The sequence below is a fragment of the Bombina bombina genome, chromosome 5, assembly GCF_027579735.1.
Source record: "Bombina bombina isolate aBomBom1 chromosome 5, aBomBom1.pri, whole genome shotgun sequence".
NCBI classification, from domain to species: domain Eukaryota; kingdom Metazoa; phylum Chordata; class Amphibia; order Anura; family Bombinatoridae; genus Bombina; species Bombina bombina.
Window position 1 is genome coordinate 1109251789 of NC_069503.1, and position 21869 is coordinate 1109273657.

At 38.3% G+C, this 21869-nt stretch overlaps 1 protein-coding gene across 1 annotated transcript in view; it reads right to left on the bottom strand.

Moving 5' to 3' along the window:
• The window catches only part of LOC128661735 (ankyrin-3-like), a 410167-nt gene that overhangs the window by 366602 nt on the left and 21696 nt on the right, over window positions 1–21869 (bottom strand). The window contains 1 exon segment of the mRNA XM_053715956.1: window positions 12788–12889. Coding sequence (XP_053571931.1) covers window positions 12788–12889 — 102 coding nt within the window.

Genomic DNA, 21869 nt, shown 5'->3' on the forward strand with positions numbered 1-21869 from the left:
TATTTTAAGGAAACCAGACTTTTCTCCTTGTATGCATCTTACCTTGACCAGTCAGTCCTGTTTTCCAATAGCATTGTCTATTCCGTGATTGGAATCTCTTCCGCGATCAGACAACCCCTGATGATGTCACTGAGGACCATTGAGAGCAGAGGGATACGCCAGAGGAAGATGCCACAAGTGGTGAGGACGCTATAGTCCATTGTCACCTAAGGCGATCCGGGAGGCATATGTATCCACCTCTACTGTGACCGCAAGGAAGGACGGAGTATAACTCAGGAGCTGAGGTATTGGCTTTTTTTGCTCCGATGAACTATGCCTAAAGGGGTGGGTTTTTCTTGTGTTTGATCGTTTGGGTCAGTGTATATGCACTGGAGGTGCGTTAAACTAGCTTCTATGGATTTTTCTCTTTTCCTAACTTTCATAAAACAAATCCTCCCATATAAAAATCTAATTTAATAAATAATCGTGCAGTAGATACAGTATGTACATAATTATTGTGTTCTAATATTGTTTATATTATTTAACTATTATGTTTCCAAAGAGTGATATTGGAAGTGGGCTTCAGGGGAAGATTTTCTTGTTTGCTGATGATACAAAAATGTATAACAGAGTTGATGTTACAGGGGTTGATCAAATGAACAGTGATATTAAAAACCTTGAGAACTGGGCAAACAAATGGGATATTTAATTTAATATTACCAAGAGAAAAATTATGCATATAGGATCCAAAAAAAACAAATTAAAGTCTCAAAGGTACAGTACATTATTAACTGTAACTAAAGAAGATTTGACATTTGGTACACAATGTAACATCTTAATTATACTGAACACGGCAATCTCTGCTCGGAGTTAGCATGACATTTTATTACACAACATGAATAATCTTTTAATGCCTTTTTATGGCTATGTTAAGAAGCCTACAAGTGGGGGGGGGGATGTCTATGCTGTTAAAAAGAGAGTCTAGGATATTCAAATGTTTTTAGGGATATTATCAATTTTTGGCAATGAGTTTAAATTGATTGTAATAATAATTATTCCAAGCCATTAATATGTCCTTAGTCATAAGTGAGGGCCAATTAATTGCTTGTCTTACTTTTTGTTTGTTTTTGGACCAATGTCCAGTTTTAAAAAGTTAAAACAGACTGGAATATATTCATTTTTTTTACATGTTGTTTTTTGGAAATGAGTCAAACTATGTATTCACGAGAAATTGTAGAAATAATTTTGAGCTAGATTACAAACGGAGCACAAAATTATCACGACCATTTGCGGCTGCACAATAATTAACCAGCCATTACAAGTGGCTGGTTATTGCTACCGCAACCTTGCGGTAACTATTAGTTTTTATAAAATTAACCAGAGATCAGAATTCTGGTTAATTTTATAAATGTGCCCCAAATGCCATAAAATACAGTGTAGTGCATTTTATTAAAAAATAAAGATAGCAGCATCTTTATTTTTTAATAAAATAACTGCACTAGGCAGTATTTTGGGGGTAAAGTTGGTGGGAGTGGGGTGTTAGAAAAAAACAGCACGGAAAAGTACATTGTGGTCTGTGTGTTCCCAGTGAATATATATGCATATGCTTATATATACACATATTAAAACATAAATATTTATGTATATAATCATATAACCCCCTCCACTGCGCTTAGGTTTTCATGTCGTCTCTGACGGCATCAGAATGAGGCTCCAATAAAAGCGCACTCTCATAAGTGTAATACTTCCCAGCAATGTGAACGCGAGCATTGCTGACAACATGTAACACCATTGCACATTAGCGTGAGCTGGTATTGCACAGTGGAGCACAAATATATCGCTTTAATGAAAGCGATATTTAGCATTCCACTTGTAATCTGTCCCTAAATCTCCTAAACATGGTAAATGTCCTGATGGTTTTAGCTTTAGATATTTTATATATATATATCTCAATAAAAACTTCACATTTACAGAAGATATTTGCTTTGTAACAAAATATAGCAATCAATTCTATACCATTACAAAGATTATTAAGAAATATTTACCAGTTCTCAATAGTGATATCACTTTGAGAAACAAATTACAGAAACATATAAGATTTGTAGCCAAAAAAGCACCAACTATACGTGACAAGATCACACATAAATTTCATAAAAAAATTCTACCAACCACCAATTGGCTAACCCCCACCAAAGGTAATTACAGATGTGGCCATGTACCATGCAAAAGTTGTAAATATACTGAAAAATGTTTAACGTTTAGCTCTTCAGAAACACATAAATCATATCCAATAACTGATAGAATGGACTGTACGTCCACTCACATAATATATCTAATTACATGTACACATTGTCAACAACAATATATAGGAATCACGACACGCCCACTGAAGGACCGTATAAGAGAACATCTCTTATCTATAGAAGAGGAATTCCCTAGGACACCTGTGGCGAAACACTTTCACACACATGACAATAAACTTAGTCATTTTACATTTAAAGCCGTAGAACACATAACAAACAATCCACTAGGGGGTGACAGAAATAAGATGTTATCAAAAAGAGAAGTATATTGGATATTCATGTTGCAAACTAGAGCACCACAAGGTATGAACAAAAGATATGATGTTAATCTATATATAGAGTAAGTAATATATGTTTCATCTTTATATCATAAATAACTTTCATATATTGCTTTCCTAAACAGATAAAACTAACATCAACACACTTTATATACACAGCATCATATCTTAGGTTCATCAGTAATATTGATAAAATCACTTTGAATCCAATAATAACCAAACCAACAATTTATAGGGTTCTGTTTATTAGTCCCTATAGCATACATTTAGTAATATAGTTTATTTCTATATACTCCACTCTCTCCTCTTTGTTCCCACCAAAGGTTTGCTAAAACTGTTTATGCTTCATTTATTTAAGCATAACCTATCCCTCCCTAATTAAAAAGGATTTAAAAAATGAGTTAAAAAAGAATTTTTCCTACAACACTTCATAAGAAAATGTTTTTAACATAATTTATCCATTAGTCATATCTATCTATTTTTAGCATTGTTAAAACCATCTAGTTATGAACCAATTATTTAATATAACCCAATATTCCTTCTTTAGGGTTAGATTTACAAGTACATTTGTAATTAAGACTACTATTTAGTCTTTCTTACAGTCTCATAACAAATTATGTGAAATATATTATATATAATATCACATTAGCTAGGGGTTTCATATAGAATCCATAGCCAATAGAGTGCTATTTTTAGATACTTCTTCAACGTCCCAGAAATGTTATTAATCATTTTAACGAATAATCATTGTGATGAGAGCAGGATGTGATGTCACTAGTATGTGGGCGGGGCTTAGGTCCGGTGTCTGTGTCGCAGTTAGTTTAGTACAATCAACCTGACCAGATGTGTATTGTTATGCTCTGCAATAAAATAGAGTTGTACCATCATTGCTGTGTCCTGCATATGTCCTGCATCTCATGACATGGTGTCAGAAGTTCTGGACTGCGCTTCTGTTCCTGATCGATTGCAATGTCAAAGTTTACCCCACCTGAGCCTTTTGACTTTTCTCAGCCGGCAGCTTGGCCCACATGGCGTCAGCGGTTTCAGCGCTTCAGGATTGCATCCAAACTGAACAAGGAGAGTGGTGAAGTACAAGTTAATTCTCTTTTATACTCCATGGGGAAAGATGTAGAGCCAGTGTTCAATGCTTTTACTTTACAAGAAGGGGAAGAAGTTAACTTTGATATAGTTATGGATAAACTCAGTGCCCACTTTGTGCCTAAAAGAAATGTGATTCATGAGAGAGCTTGTTTTCACAAACGTAATCAGCGTGTGGGAGAATCTGTGGAGTCATTTGTGCGCAGCCTGTATGAATTAGCTGAATTCTGTGAGTTTGGTGTTGCTAAAGAAGAGCAAATCAGAGACAGAATAGTTATTAGAATTGCAGATGCTGAAGTCTCCCTGAAGCTGCAGTTAGAGCCTGATTTAACGTTAGACGGGGCTATTAGGATGGCCCGCCAGAGTGAACTGGTGAAAAAGCAAAGTGCTGATCTGAGGTCTGACAGTATTGTGGATGAAGTGCAACAGTCTAGGAAAATTACTAGTGAAAGGCACAGTGTGAGCGGTAGATCTAAAGTACTGGAAAGGCCTAGAAGTGGATGGGCGCAACATGGCCGATGCACACGGTGCTACCGGGCTCATGATCAGAGTGCTATATGCCCGGCCAGAGATAAAAGATGCAGAAAATGTAACAGAATAGGCCATTTTGAAGTGGTATACATTAAGGAGATGCAGGTGGACAGTGACCAGGAGGGTCAGGAAGTGTCTTTTGTGGGGTCTGTTGTGGAACGGACAAGCTCAGAGGAAGATTGGAAAGTTACTTTTACTGTAATGGGAGCCAAAGTTGATTTTAAGATTGACACAGGAGCAGATATCACTGTAATGTCTTTTGCTGAATTCATGAAACTGCCTCGACAGCCCCAGCTGGCGAAGGTTACTACAAATGTCCATAGTCCTGGTGGCCGTATTGATTGTGTGGGGAAATTTCTTGCCAGCTGTGAGTACAAACAAAGGAAGTTCACCATGTGGGTGCATGTGATCCGAGGTCAGTGTGTTAACAGTTTATTGAGCAGAAAAGCAGCTTGTGACTTGGGCCTCGTGGCCAGAGTGAATGAGATCTCTGAAGATATGTTTGGCGAGTTGGGCCTACTGAACTGCAAACCTGTCCGTATAGCACTTAAAAGTGACGCAGTCCCATACAGTATTTCTACTCCTCGTAGAATTCCGTTCCCGCTCATGCCTCAAGTGGAGAAAGAGCTCATGCACATGAAGTCTATGGGGGTTATTGAAGAGGTTGTTGAAGCAACTGATTGGTGTGCCCCTATTGTTCCAGTTGCAAAGAAAAACGGAAAGGTGCGCATCTGTGTGGACCTGAAAAGGTTGAATGAGGCAGTGAAGAGGGAGAGATTTGTGCTGCCGACATTGGAAGATATAGCCCCGAAGCTGGCTGGGGCGAAGTTCTTTTCCACATTAGATGCTTCTAGCGGCTTTTGGCAGATCCCCCAGGATCCAAAGTGCCGCAGACTGACTACGTTTATCACACCGGTAGGTCGGTTCTGCTTCTGCAGACTCCCCTTTGGGATATCCTCCGCTCCTGAAATCTTTCAAAGGGAAATGAGTTCTCTCCTGAGTGGCCACGTGGGCACTGCGGTCGTCATGGACGACATTCTAGTGTATGGGTCTACAGTGGAGGAGCATGATCAGCGTTTGAGTTGTGTGCTGCAGGCTATCAAAGAGTCTGGGCTGAAGCTGAATAAAGAAAAATGTCATTTTAGGAAAACTGAATTATGCTACTTTGGGCATATCATCAACGGGGATGGAATCAAGCCGGACCCCGAGAAAATTCGGGCTATTGAACAGATGAAAAGCCCTTCTGATGTACATGAGCTGAGACAGATATTGGGCCTTGTAAATTACGTGGGCAAGTTTCTTCCAGATTTATCTACAGTTTTACACCCTATCACAGAGTTGCTTAAGAAAGATGTTGCCTGGGTCTGGGGACCCTCACAAGAAAAAGCGTTCCTGCATGCCAAGTCCCTGCTGGGGTCTGCCCCAGTGCTGGGGTTCTACGACCCTTCCAAAAAGACTGTGGTTAGTGCTGATGCAAGCAGTTATGGGTTGGGGGCTGCACTCCTGCAGCTGAATGACAACAAACTACAGCCCATCGCCTACTGTTCCCGCACACTGACGTCTGCGGAGTCAAAATACGCTCAAATTGAGAAAGAGTGCCTGGCTGCAGTTTGGGCCTGTGAGCGCTTTCAGCGTTATCTAGTGGGTTTGGAGAAATTTAGTCTGGAAACTGACCACAAACCACTAGTCCCTCTAATCAATTCTTATGACATTGACAAAACACCCTTGAGATGCCAGAGACTTTTAATGAGACTGCTCAGGTTCAATGTTCAGGCAGTGCATGTGCCGGGGAAACAACTGGTTGTGGCAGATACACTATCCAGGCTCCCGCTGGCTGCTGCTGAAGAATCCTCCACGGAATCGGATGTGAAGGTGTATGTTGATTCAGTTCTGGCCTCTAAGTCCATTTCTTCAAGGAAACTGGAAGAGATAAAGAAAGAGACATATTTGGACACAGATCTGCAAGAAGTTATAAGGTACATAAGAGAAGGCTGGCCCGAGAGTCGGGCAGCCTGGATGTCTTTAAGTGCTTACCAGCCAGAGAGGTCGCAGCTCACGGAGCTGGAGGGGTTGGTGCTGTTCCAAGACCGCATTGTAATTCCTGTCAGCATGAGGAAAGAGATGTTAAACAGGATTCACGATGGCCACTTAGGCATTACAAAGTGCAGAGAAAGGGCAGCTACAGCTGTGGGGTGGCCTGGAATCAGCTCTGACATTGCAAATCACGTGTCTAAATGTGCCTTTTGCCGGGAACGCCGGCCTACTCAGAGAAGGGAGCCCTTAATGTCTACTCCGCTGCCTGCGGGCCGTGGCAGAAAATAGCTGCTGATTTGTGTGAACTGCACGGGAAAAAGTTTCTTGTTGTGATCGACTACTATTCCAGGTATTTGGAAATTGCACCCCTGAATGATATCACAAGTCAGGCCGTTATCATTCGCCTGAAGAGCTTGTTCGCCCGCTGGGGCATTCCAATGGAGCTGGTGAGTGATAATGGTATGCAGTTCGCTTCTACATAGTTCAGTGCTTTCAGCAGGGAATATGATTTTGTACATTCCACGTCAAGTCCACATTATCCGCAGGCCAACGGAATGGCCGAAAGGGCAGTTCAAACAGCAAAATTCATTCTAAAGCAATCTGAGCCATACCTAGCCCTCTTGTCATACAGGGCGACGCCCATTCAAGCCACCGGGTTTAGCCCGGCACAGCTGATGCTAGGACGCCAGATTCGCACCACCTTACCCTCAGTGGGTGTCTTCAAGCCGCCTGGCCCTGTTCCTCGGGACGAAGTCCTTAGGAGGGATGAAGAGGCCAAAAAGGGTTATCGTTTCTTCTACGACAGGAGACATTCTGTCAGGCCTTTACAGGAACTGAAAGCGGGCCAAAGTGTCAGAATTAAACTGGATGATGAGAAGAAATGGAAGACGCCTGCTACGGTAGTGGGCCGCTCTCCAGAACCAAGGTCTTACACAGTCCTTACAGAGGGAGGGACGGTTACACGCTGTAACCGAAGACATCTTTAGCCTGTACCTGAGAGTCTGGAACCGGATACCTCAGTACCACCGCCGGTGGGATCCCCTGTTCTAAGAGAGGTGCCTTCCCCTCAGCAAGATCACAGCGGGGATATATCTTTGCCTCCAGCAGACTCTTGTTCACCATCTTCTGTATCAGAGGACAGTTCATGCAAAGTTACATCAAGCGGAAGAGTGGTGAAACTTCCGGCCCGATACAGGGACTTACTTTAGCTAGAACAGTGACCGGAAGTATGGGCAGAATAATCCCATGGTCACTGTGGACTAGGGTAGTCTACCCCGATGTCCAAGTCAGGATGTAATTTATTTGTTCATGTTTCTAATCTATCTGTTTTTATAATGTTCAAAAACAAAAATGTTGTTGTATACCCTGTTGGTGTACCTTGTTATTTATTATATGCAAATGTATGCTTTGCCTTTGAAAAAGGGGAAGATGTGATGAGAGCAGGATGTGATGTCACTAGTATGTGGGCGGGGCTTAGGTCCAGTGTCTGTGTCGCAGTTAGTTTAGTACAATCAACCTGACCAGATGTGTATTGTTATGCTCTGCAATAAAATAGAGTTGTACCATCATTGCTGTGTCCTGCATATGTCCTGCATCTCATGACAATCATGTCCTGTACATTGCTGTTGCTTTATAGTAAGTTACATAATAGTTGCTATACATAACTGTGGCTTTATAGAGAGCTACATAATGTTTTCTCTCTGCTAGTGACCATTTTTGTCCACTTTAACACAAGCAGATAAAGTCTACCATACTTTTAAGTAACTGTGCTAATTTTAAAATAAAAAAAGAAATACATTGCTGTGGTTCTAAAGAGAGATATACAATGTTTTCCTTCTGCAAGTGACCATTTTGGTTCACTTTATCAAAAACAGACAAAGTTTATCGTGTTTTCATATAACTGCCCTTTTTTAAAAAAAAGGAAACATATTTACCTATAAACACATATACTTTTATCTGTAGCTCTCTTTCAAAAGCACCAAGCTATTATCTTTCACCAATTTTTAAGGCATATGTAAAAGTATTGCAACAACTTCAAAGTCAATTATTGGAAAATTGTTTGTTAACAAGTACTTTGTATTTAAATATCTGTCTAACATATCATCTGTTTAAGAGTGTACTCTGCTGCTCAGGACCATTAGGTCAGGTGTGCACGATTTCAGTAGAAAACCAATCTGTGAAAGCTCACATCTATCAAAAGGGTTAACAAGATACCCCTCCTGATTGGTCACTCACACCTTTATAAAGATCCTGACCAGCAGAGACTATTATCTCTGATGAAGCGCATGTGCCCATGCGCGAAACGCGTAAGATAGGAGCTTACCAAGTGTCTGATGATAAGCCTGCTCCTGAATAAAACTTCATTTCATCTACCTCAAGTCTCAGCATTCCTTTTTCCTCATTCGTATATATATATATATATATATATATATATATATATATATATATATATATATATATATATATATACACACACACACACAGTATACTCAAACACACACAAACTTTCCTGCCTCCATAATAACAGAGGCACACCTTACTGATTTCCTGAAATCAAATAAATCTCCTGATAGAGCCTTTTACTTCCAGACAATATACTTTGACTGTTGGTATTAAGATTTTTGCCAACATTTGGCTAATAGTCTCAGTTTATTTTCCTCTTTTAAATCACAATAAACAATCAGGGTTTTTGCCAAAGACTAAAGACAACAGTTTCAAAATTCTCCATATATTTGAGTACTCAAAACCACATAATATCCCTTCTTCCTTTCTTTCCACCAACGCAGATAAAGCATTAAAATAGATTGGACTTTTTAAAACAAACCCTTTTGCATTTTGATTTTTTTATTCACATTATTTTGCCCTCTATAGTCAACCATAAATTAAAATCAGAGTAAACGCTTTCCCCTACGTTTTGTCCTTGTAATGGAGCCTCTAGCCTCTTAAAGGGACATAAAAACCCAAAATTTGATTCAGATAGCGCATACTAAACAGAATTGTTATTGTTTGTTATTGTTGTTATTGTTTAAAAAGATAATCCCTTTATTACTCATTCCCTAGTTTTGCATTACCAGCACTGTTATAGAAATACACTTTTTACCTCTGTGATTACCTTGTATCTAAGCCTCTGCAAACTGCCCCCTTATTTCAGTTCTTTTGACAGACATCCATTTTAGCCAATCAGAGCTGGCTCACCTGAACTCCACGTGCATGAGCACAGTGTTATCTATATGACACACATGAACTAACACCCTCTAGTGGTGAAAAACTGTCAAAATGCCCTGAGAGAAGAGGTGGCCTTCAAGGGCTTAGAAATTAGCATCTAAACCTCCTAGGTTTAGATTTCAACTAAGAATACCAAGAGAACAAAGCAAAATTGGTGATAAAAAATAAATTGGAAAATTGTTTAAAATTACATTCTTTATCTGAATAATGAAAGTTTATTTTGGACTAGACTGTCCCTTTAATTATATGATCAATTTTGCTTCATTCTCTTGGTATCTTTTATTGAAGGAGCAGCAATGCAATTCTGGGAGATAGGTATGTTCATTATACTTAGACTTTATACACTTTACCTTAGTTTTTGTTTGATATTTAGTCTATTTGCATAGTAGATAACTGATTAAAGCAGAGTTCTTCAAACCTTTCCCCCAAGACCCAGTGCCGTGATACCACATACCTTTGTGACCCTATGCTTGGTCTGAATATATCTAAAGTGACTAAAATGTGTGCATTCTTTATTCCTGATTGCAGTCAAACTTGATAGTGTTGTAAAAGGTAATAGCACACACTTTCATACAATACACACACCACACACACTCTCATAAGACACACAAACACCAGACACATTCTCATACAATACACACACCACACACTCTCATACAACACACACACACACCACACCGCACACACACACCACACACACTCTCATATAACACACACACACCACACACACTCTCATAACACACACCACACACATTTTCTACATCACACATACAAGTCGGGACCGAGTACAAAATGGTGTTGTGACCCAGTAATGAACCCTGGATTAAAGCAATGGATAGAAAATTCAGTTTTCAAATGTGGTTTTCACTCTCCTACCCTAGTGTTACTTATTTACTGTGTGTTTAAGATTGCAGTACTTTTTAAGAGTACTTTGGTATGTGAGGCCTCTCAGCCATAGATTCCAGCTTGTTACATTTTGGGACAACAGTAACGACACATTCTCTGTAATAGTGGTCACTCAAGATGCATAGAGTAAGCAAACCCCAAGGCCTGATTTATATGCATTTGCCTGAATCACCACTGCTTTTGTTAGGTTAAAATATCTCAACACTGGGGCCTCCATCATTGTCTATTTTAAGGATTGTACTGCTTTAGTATGAGCTAGGCCCTACTGCAAAACAATATCCTTGCAAATCAATTTCCTCAGTGGTGCAGAAATCTTTGTCTCCTTAGTATATGTTGCACAAGACACCTGTGCCCAAAAATCTCTGCAGCCCTATGGGCCAGACATTGCCTGGATTTTATCTGCAGTAGGTTGAACTTCTGAAACTTGCTACCCAGATAAAGCTCTTCATCTCAATAATGGGTGTAAGATTTTTGTATTAGAAGAAGACAAACAAGTACAATAAAGTAACATTTTAACAGTATAATACATATTATGCACATGCCCAGTGCACCCTTAATCAAACATTGCACCTACATAGAAAGCCAAAGGTTTGTATATTGTGTAAGGGATGACTCTGTGGGGGCCGATTTACTAATGTGCGGGCGGACATGATTCGCTGTAGTTGATCATGTCCGCCGCACATCGATAAATGCCAACAGCATATACTGTCAGCATTTATCATTGCACAAACATTTCTAGTGAAATGCTTGTGCAATGTCGCCCCCTGCACATTCGCAGCAAATCGACCGCTAGCAGGGGGTGTCAATCAACCCGATCATATCTGATCAGGCTGATTGCTGTCCACCACCTTATTCATGCAGACCTGAGGTTTTGAGGGTCGGAAACAGCATCCGCTGCCTCATAAATTGACCCCTATGTGTGTCCTACAGATCACAGGCTGTCTGAATATCTTTTATTAGAAGCTAATACAAGTGTAATGAAAAATAATTCCATTCAAAATTTTATTGTACTCATGCACAGTTATTAGTTGACTGTGATAATTAACTAGTGAGCCCCTTTATTTACTTTAGAGTATTGTATTTTATGTTGTTAGGGATATATATTGAAAACAAAAATATACAGTTGGATTTCATAATATATGCTTTGTAAAATGGGTCTCACTGTGTCAGTGAAATGATTGGTTAAGGGCATTTTGAATGTATTTAAAGTCTTGTATTTCATAACACTTTTTATATCTGAAGGATTCACAGATCTGTTTTAACAACTAGATTCTTGCAAGGTTGTCTCAAAATATGAAACAAACTAAATACAAAACAAACAACATATTAAAATATGTATATAAAAACTAGAAGCAAATACAAGTCAACCTAAACTAACAATATTGCATTATATATTCAAAAAGGACTTTTCAAGCAGTATCATGTGATACCATGTAAAATCTCTATGAGTTATTGTTCTCTACACAATCCAATAATTTAATGTGACAAGTATATGGGAGTTCCAAGTATAGCTATTTTTCTTACTAAGATCTAAATGCTGCCAACTCACTGAAATCTGAAATCTTTAGTGAATCTGCTTCACTGTATTAAGATGTGAGCCGAAAAAAGGTGAAGAAAAAAGTTTAGACACAAAATTGTAAGATTTAAATCTATTTTAAAGCATTTTGCTAAATCTGTCAGATATTTTAAACACCTCATATATATCAAACAATCTGCAGCATGGGTAATGATTTCAATTGCATTTTATTTTTGAATTTACAGAATAATTAAGAATGATCAATATATAACCTGTAATATCCTTATATAGAATATTTATCAATGTGTATTCAGATCTAAGGTACAGCTTGATACATCTTATTCTAGATATCCTAAACCATTCATTTATAGGGAAATCAAACTCAAAAGTAAATTATCCATAAAAATGTTTAATCATATATAGTAAAAACTTTGCAAGGCACTTTCGTTATGCATTTTTCCTATTTTTCAAGTAATTTATCACTGAACATTTTGTGTTTTTTCTACTTCCCCAGAAGAGTAGGAGTGCATTCTGTAGACATCAGAACCTTGACCTGCAACATTCTATTTGGTGATTACTTGATCAGTGAAGAAGACTCTTTCATATCTGGCCACAGCAAAGGAGATAAGATTCTTAAGAGCTTATCTGTTGTAGTGACTGAAGCTCTAAATGGCAGCCGTTTTTCAAGAATACTTTAAATAATGTTATACATATGCAAGAGCACTAGATGTTCCAGATATGTGCACACAACCTATCTAGGTATGCTCTTCAATAAGGAATACCATGAGAACAAAGTAAATTTGATCATAGAAATACATTGAAAACTTTTTTAACTTGCATGCTCTGCGTGAATCATGAAATAAACATTTTGGGTTTCATGTCCCTTGAATGTTTGTTTCACATATTAACATCCTTACCTTATCTGTTAAATTAGCATTAGCTTTGCATTGATGTAAAAACTTTAACATAACTTCATCTCCTTCCCATGATGCAATGTGTAGTGGGGTTTGGTTCTCTTCCTGTTGATACAAAGTGATGTCAATAGTTAAAATAATTCAACTTATTCTGATAGTAATAGCTGATTTATAGGTAGCAGGGGACACATGCTGCTCTGTTGAAATGTCTACCCAATTTATGCAATGTGTTGTATTAGTGGAATGTCACGAGAAAACCCACACAATAATCTAGTTTTCTAATAGGCTGTCAGGATCCTGCATTTGAACTCGCTACAAAAAGTGATGTCAAAAATCCTTGTAGTGGAACTGCAGAGGACTGTGACTTTACTGTTGGTGCCTTTTATTCTGCATGACAGACAAATATGGATGGCAGCTGCAACCTAAGGTCATATCCACAGAGGCACAGGTACATTTTAAGTGTTTAATTATTTGTAATACAAAAAATTGCAATATGCTTTCATTATTTATAGTCACCCATTTTCCTGAAATTTAATTAAAAAAATTGTGGACTTTCCAATTCCTGTTAGAAGTGAATCGTATAGGTCATAACACTGCTATATCCCATACATTAATTGGTTGTTCACTGTAGAGTCTTATTTAGAACAGTTACTAATTGGACTCCACAGAGAAGGTAACTTGGGTTACAACAGGGTGACGCCCATTGCTTTTTTAAGTCTAAATTTAAAAAAAAAAATGTAAACACCTAATATATTTTCAGGCTAAACTTAAATTTCAATACTTTATTCTATCTAGCATTTATCAAGTGTTAAATCAAACACCTTGTAAATACTTGTGGCAAATTAACATACTTGATGAGTGTAACAACTTTTAGAACATATTAACACATTATTTCCTTCTACTGTTTTACCGCCCCCCCCCCCCCCCCACCATTTATTTGGAGCTGCCAATTGGAACTTGTTGCTTGTATTAGAGTAAATATAGCAAAGGATGCATTGCTTTGTAGTGCCATTTTAAAAGTCTCTTATCAAGCCTATTCAGATTAGTTATCAGCTGCCTTCTTACAGTTCTCAGACAATAAATGGCTTGTGAAATCAGAGTTCTCATATTTTTCTTGAGGATATTAAAAAGCTCTCAATTTTCAGAGATAAATTACAGCAAAGGGGTACAGAATATATCATCAAGGTGTACTGCAGTTTTTAGTGCTTATAGTTAAAGGGACAGTATCCTGAAAATTAGTATGTGATTTTAAATAACTTTCCAATATACTTCTATTATCTAGTTTGCTTTGTTCCCTTGGTATCCTTTGTTGAATAGAATACTTAGGTACGCTCCGGAGCAGCCAGGCCCACCCTTTGGGTGGGACAAACAGGGTAATGACCCGGCACTCAGGAGAGCACAGACCATTCAGAAGCCCTCGTATTTAAAAATACATAGAACATTTTCTCTTTGTGAAGAATATTGGAATGTAAAATATTTACAGTACATACACAGTAAAACACATGACTAAATATTAAATACGAATCAAAATGATTTTTAATGTTTATTTGAGTGAAAAGCGCTCCAAAAGTATATACGTGTATATATATGTGTATACATGTATATAAATGTGTTTATATGTGTATATATTTATATGCATACATATATACACATAAAAACATAAATACACATGTATGTACATTATATATATATATATATATATATATATATATATATATATATATAAAAATCAAGAAAGGCACTCTCCGTATTAATCACCAAACTTCAAGAAAGGCACTCTCTGTATTAATCACCAAACTTCTTTACTCAGGTGAACGTTTTCGGTGTTGCCACCGTCCTCAGACCTTACATAACAAAAAGCGAACAGACAATTTATGTGAATTACCTGGTGCTGATCCTGCTAGTGCGTGTGGCGTCTCCTCTGCGCAACTGCGCAAGAGACTTTACAGAGGCCCTAGAGGGTCAAAAAGTTAACTAATGCAAAGCATAAAAACGTAAGTTAAAACATAAGTTACCACTTACAGAAACCTCACCATTCCCAGCATATAGGGTCATGTTCAGAAATAGCAGAGTGCTGTATGCATATTGTATAGACCTGTATTTTGGTCTGTTTTTGCCTTGCCATTATGTGTTATGCATCTTAGTGTCAGTGTGCTTGCCGCTACTGCAGCAGAGATCACTATTAGATATGGACCCGCGGGATCAATCACCTAAAGTTTACACCGGTCCAGATATAGCCAAAAACTGGCACATGTACCTTGCATAAATATTACTCAAATACTTTACTCCTATATACTGTTCAAGTGGAGTCCCACTACAAAGAGTTTATACATGGTCGCCTAGCAACCAGATTTAACACAAATGGGGACATATCCGAAATCGCCAGTTTGGTCGGTACCATAACAATAAAGCTTAATATGTACTGACATCCCTGCTAATCTTGACTAGATGTTGTAGTAACCCTTTATAAAACAACCAGATGTATGAAAACTAGATGGATAAAAACGATCATAATAAATCCCAAGTGTGAAGGCTTTTAGTCCCATATCAATCCGCAATTTCATTCAGCCTTTGACCAGCTGCAAAGGAATGTATTTAAAAATTAGAACCAACCATTATAACAATACACCAATATGTAACTATATGAGACCAAATTTATATATGACCAAATTTATATATATACACACACAGAGATAGGCCATAATGATACAATAACCTTACTGTACAGTATTGCAACTACCAATTCGGGCTTATGAAGTAACCAAGTACAGCAACATATAATACTGGGTAAGATAGAGTAATGTCATCACAGTGGACCAGTCTAATTGACAATAAACCATATCAAACCACAACCTGTTCTAATTTGTTCATAAGAACTCGACTTATGGACCCAATGTGTACATCCACAGATCATGAACCTCAATAATCGTAAGAGAAATCTAGAATGGTTAGTAAACCCAACCGGTTTAAAAGCCAGTGTATCACATTGTGAGCAGAAACCACATTTGATGACTCTATGACCGGTATGCCCTGGATGTTTAATTATGTATGTAACAAATGGCAGCTATTAAGCAAACCCAATCATTTGAACAACCATTATAGGAAACATTGCATATCCAGATTAACATTCAGTCCCTTAGGAACCAACGTATCTAATGTGAAGATCCATCTGCTTTCCCTCTGCAGTAGCAGCCTACCCCTATCACCCCCTCTGGAGAGTGGTGGAATGTGGTCTATGATGATGAATCTTAAATCAGTATTTTTGTGTTGTGCCTGGAGGAAGTGTCTGGCAACCGGCTGATCCGATTTGCCGCTACTGAGAGCTGCCCTAATGGCTGACCTGTGATTGGCCATCCTAGTACGGGCATCGTCCTGTGTCTTACCGACATAGAATTTGCCACAGGGGCAATGTATCATGTATATAATGTAATTTGTGGTGCATGTGACCCTATGCCTAATAGCAAATCTTTTATTAGTCCAAGGATGTGTGAAAAACTTGCTCTGGGTCATCCCACTGCATGTGGTGCATCCACTGCATCTGAAGCACCCATTTTTGGTGGTGTCTAACCATGTTTTGGACCTGTAACTTAATCTGTTATCAGGTCGCATCAGGTGATCTCGTAAGGAGGCCGCCCTCCTATAACCAACAATCGGTAAGTCCATGGAGTCACAGGAAAGTCTCTTATCAGTAGATACAATGTCCCAATGATCTCGCAGTATTTTTGGCAGGACAACTTTATCCGGGGTAAACGTAGTAGTTAGTATCATCCGTTCATTCTGTGGTGTTTCAGGTACCGGTTTACTTAGTGCCTCCATCTGTGTTGTCCTGGTGGCCTCAGTGTAGGCTAACATCAAGTGCTGGTACTTATATCCGCGTTGTTCAAACTTGTTTCTCATCTCAACAAGCTGTGTCTGTTTGTTTACCTGATCACTGTTGTTTCTGGTCACCCGCATGAACTGTGACCTGGGCAAAGCTTTTTTTAAGAATGGAGGGTGACAACTTGAACCCTGTAGAATAGAGTTCCGATCAGTCGGTTTCTGGTACAGTGTTGTGTTTAAACCTGTACCAGATTTGTATATTCTTAAGTCGAGAAAGTCAATTGTTTGATAATCGAAATTGATTTTGAAATTCAAGTTGACATCTGCTTTATTCAAATCTGCAAACCAAGACTCCAACTCCTGCTGGTTGCCCCTCCAAATGAGGAACAGGTCATCTATGTACCTGCAAAATAACCGGATCCTGTGGTCATGAAAGAGGGTAGTACCCACAGTCTCAAATTGAGCCATAAACAAATTGGCATAGGATGGGGCCACATTGGACCCCATCGCTGTGCCTGATATTTGGAGGTAAAACCTGGATTCGAACTTAAAATAGTTCATCTTAAGGCAGTATTCAAGCATCTGTAGTACCACATCCACCGGTGGACCTATATATGGTGTATGTAGAAGAGTAGACTTGACCGCAGCCATCCCTTCCTCATGAGGGATGACGGTGTACAAGCTGGTTACATCCAGGGTAACCAGCATGTCATTTCCATCAAGATCATCAATCCCTTGTAGTACTTTCACCATTTCAATTGAGTCCAAGAGGAAGGAATTCATCTGCTTCACAAATGGTTGAAGGATGTCATCAATGTAAACAGCAAGTGTCTGTAATACTGAACCCCTCGCCGAAACTATTGGGCATCCTGGGGGTTTGATTGGGTCCTTGTGGACCTTCAGAAGAGTATAGATGATTGGTACTACCGGGTAGTCCACCATCAGGAATTCAAAGGTTGCCTTAGTTATAATATTGGCAGCTAGTATTGTATCCAAATACTCATCAATGGTTTTCTTAAATCCACTAGTGGGGTCACGTTCTAGTGTACGATATACTGTTGTGTCATCAAGCTGGGATAGTATCTCATGCCTATACTCCTTATAGTCCTGCAGGACCAGTGCACCCCCCTTATCGGCGTTGCGTATGACCAGATTGTGATTCTCCTTTAATGATTTGAGTGCCAACCATTCATCCTTTGAGAAATTATTCCTTCCAGGAATTGCTGTATCAATTGTAGCCTCAAAATCTTCTTTGATCATACGTGTGAAGGTCTGTATACTGGCATTGGATGATTTGGGATCAAATTTGCTGCGCCTCTTATAGGTCTCAGTAGGATAGACCTGTTTCCCAAAATGTTCTTTAAGGCATAGCTTTCTATTGAATTTGTACATGTCCACATGTAACTCAAATCCGTCCAGCCTTGCTGTGGGCACAAAGCTGAGCCCCTTCTCAAGTATCCCCTGTTCAGCAGGTGTGAGATGATAGGAGCTGAGGTTGATAATATTGCTGGTATTGCTCAGTTCCACCCCCTGCGCCATTGTCGTGGTGGTCTCCCCCGGGCAGATCCTCTTGCCCCTCTGGCCACTTCTCCTGGGGTGTGGCCTCCCCTTACGGCGTTTTTTGACCGGGTGGTCATGGCCTGAGAGCCTGTGGTAGTGCCCGAAATTGGAAAGTCACCTTGTTCAAGATCTGAACTATTGTCTGAACTTTCAATAGTATTCAGGGTTCTAGGTTTAAAGACCCTGGGTCTCCTATTCCTAAAAGCAACTCTTCGTTCCTCTGGGCCCAGCAGCCACTTATATACCCTTTTGTCTCTATAATCACTGGTGACAGCCTCCCACTTACGTTCCTTGAATGTGATAAGTTCTTTCTCATACTGTTCAACTTGGACTTTAATTTTTGACAGCCAGTTTTCCTCGCCATCACTCTCGAGTTTGTCCTGATGTAAGGTTTCAAATGTTGTGACCTCATTTTCCACCTGCTTGAGTAATGTGGTAACCTCGTCAATGACTAATAAAATCAAGTCCAAGGAACATTTATTTAATATCCCACACCATTTAACACAAAATACAGCATTGTTGTGGCCAATGGTGGGGACATTTTTCACCCTAAAACCTTTGGGGATAAATGACCTCCTATGGTAGTCAGAGAGATAACATCCATGCATCTTCAAATCAATCTCCCTTTTCTTTAATTTAACAAGTTGGTTGTAGAGTTGTTCAGGCTGTTCCCTCTTGGTTTTTATAGATAATTCATCAAACCTTATCCTATTTGCATTCGCATCATTGAATTGAAACACAGTGGCTCCCTCAATACCATCCACATCTGTTGCTTGCTGGGGTTGTGTTTGTGACATAGTGAATGTCCAATCACCACACCGTGATTTAAAAACAAAGTGTCCAGGTTGATCCAATGCCAATTGAACACATAAATAGTCCAGGTATATCTTTTGTTAGGGTGCAGGGATCAAATAATCAATATAATATTTAGAAGGGATCCCACACTCGCTATTATCCTGCAACCTCCGGGGTGCACTTTAAATATATAATATAAGAAAATCAAGAAAGGCACTCTCCGTAAGTATCCAAAAGTATATACGTGTGTATATATGTGTATACATGTATATAAATGTGTTTATATGTGTATATATTTATATGCATACATATATACACATACAAACATAAATACACATGTATGTACATTATACATATATATATATATATATATATATATATATATATATATATATATATATATATATATATATATAAGAAAATCAAGAAAGGCACTCTCCGTATTAATCACCAAACTTCTTTACTCAGGTGAACGTTTTCGGTGTTGCCACCGTCCTCAGACCTTACATAACAAAAAGTGAACAGACAATTTATGTGAATTACCTGGTGCTGATCCTGCTAGTGCGTGTGGCGTCTCCTCTGCGCAACTGCGCATGCGCAAGAGACTTTACAGAGGCCCTAGAGGGTCAAAAAGTTAACTAATGCAAAACATAAAAACGTTAGTTAAAACATAAGTTACCACTTACAGAAACCTCACCATTCCCAGCATATAGGGTCATGTTCAGAAATAGCAGAGTGCTGTATGCATATTGTATAGACCTGTATTTTGGTCTGTTTTTGCCTTGCCATTATGTGTTATGCATCTTAGTGTCAGTGTGCTTGCCGCTACTGCAGCAGAGATCACTATTAGATATGGACCCGCGGGATCAATCACCTAAAGTTTACACCGGTCCAGATATAGCCAAAAACTGGCACATGTACCTTGCATAAATATTACTCAAATACTTTACTCCTATATACTGTTCAAGTGGAGTCCCACTACAAAGAGTTTATACATGGTCGCCTAGCAACCAGATTTAACACAAATGGGGACATATCCGAAATCGCCAGTTTGGTCGGTACCATAACAATAAAGCTTAATATGTACTGACATCCCTGCTAATCTTGACTAGATGTTGTAGTGACCCTTTATAAAACAACCAGATGTATGAAAACTAGATGGATAAAAACGATCATAATAAATCCCAAGTGTGAAGGCTTTTAGTCCCATATCAATCCGCAATCCTAGACACATTTATGACTCAGGTTCTAAGAAGTCATGCTAGAGGGCTAACTTTGCATGGAAACATACAGTACATACATATTATATATATATACTATATATATACACACAGATACACATATTTAGACATGTATATGTGTGTGTGTATGTATATATATATATATATATATATATATATTTATATATATATATATACACACATAATAGCCCTTTCCATTCATTTTTTAGAATGTGTTTGTATGAGTTTGACTTTATTATAATGTTTTTATGTTTTGTTAAATGCAACTTTTAATTTGTCCCTAACCCTTTATGTGTGGAATTCAGTCATGCTAAACCAGTGAGCACAAATTTAATTTGCGCTCATGCAGTCCCGTTTACATTCAACCTGTAGTATGAGCACAAATGATCACGTCTCTTGTAATCTAGCCCTTTGCAAGTGTTTTCCTTACTTTTAAATTATCAGTCCAGCAGTGATCATTTTTACAATTTTTGTAAACTACCGTATATAGGGGAAAAACTATGGTAAGAACTGCCAAACATTTGTAAAATATTGATAGAATGTTACTTTAAATATGTTATATTAAAGAGCTTTTATTTGTGATATATAAAGTCACTGGCCTAGATTTGGAGTTTTGTCGGTAAAGACCCGCGTAGCTAACGCCGGCTTTTTTCTGGCCGCACCATAAAAATAACTCTGGTATTGAGAGTCCACATAAAGGCTGCGTTAGGCTCCAAAAAAGGAGCGTAGAGCATTTTTAACGCAGCTTCAACTCTCGATACCAGAGTTGCTTACGCAAGCGGCCAGCCTCAAAAACGTGCTCGTGCACGATTCTCCCATAGGAAACAATGAGGCTGTTTGAGCTGAAAAAAAACCTAACACCTGCAAAAAAGCCGAGTTCAGCTCCTAACGCAGCCCCATTGTTTGCTATGCGGAAACACTTCCTACGTCTGCACCTAACACCCTAACATGTACCCCGAGTCTAAAAACCCCTAACCTTACACTTATTAACCCCTAATCTGCCGCCCCCGCTATCGCTGACCCCTGCATATTATTATTTACCCCTAATCTGCCCTCCCTAACATCACCGACACCTAACTTCAATTATTAACCCCTAATCTGCCGACTGGAGCTCACCGCTATTCTAATAAATGTATTAACCCCTAAAGCTAAGCCTAGCCCTAACACTAACACCCCCCTAAGTTAAATATAATTTACATCTAACGAAATTAATTATCTCTTATTAAATAAATTATTCCTATTTAAAGCTAAATACTTACCTGTAAAATAAATCCTAATATAGCTACAATATAAATTATAATTATATTATAGCTATTTTAGGATTAATATTTATTTGACAGGCAACTTTGTAATTATTTTAACCAGGTACAATAGCTATTAAATAGTTAAGAACTATTTAATAGCTACCTAGTTAAAATAATTACAAAATTACCTGTAAAATAAATCCTAACCTAAGTTACAATTAAACCTAACACTATACTATCATTAAATTAATTAAATACAATACCTACAATTACCTACAATTAAACCTAACACTACACTATCAATAAATAAATTAAATACAATTCCTACAAATAACTACAATGCAATAAACTAACTAAAGTACAAAAAATAAAAAAGAACTCAGTTACAAAAAATAAAAAAATATTTACAAACATAAGAAAAATATT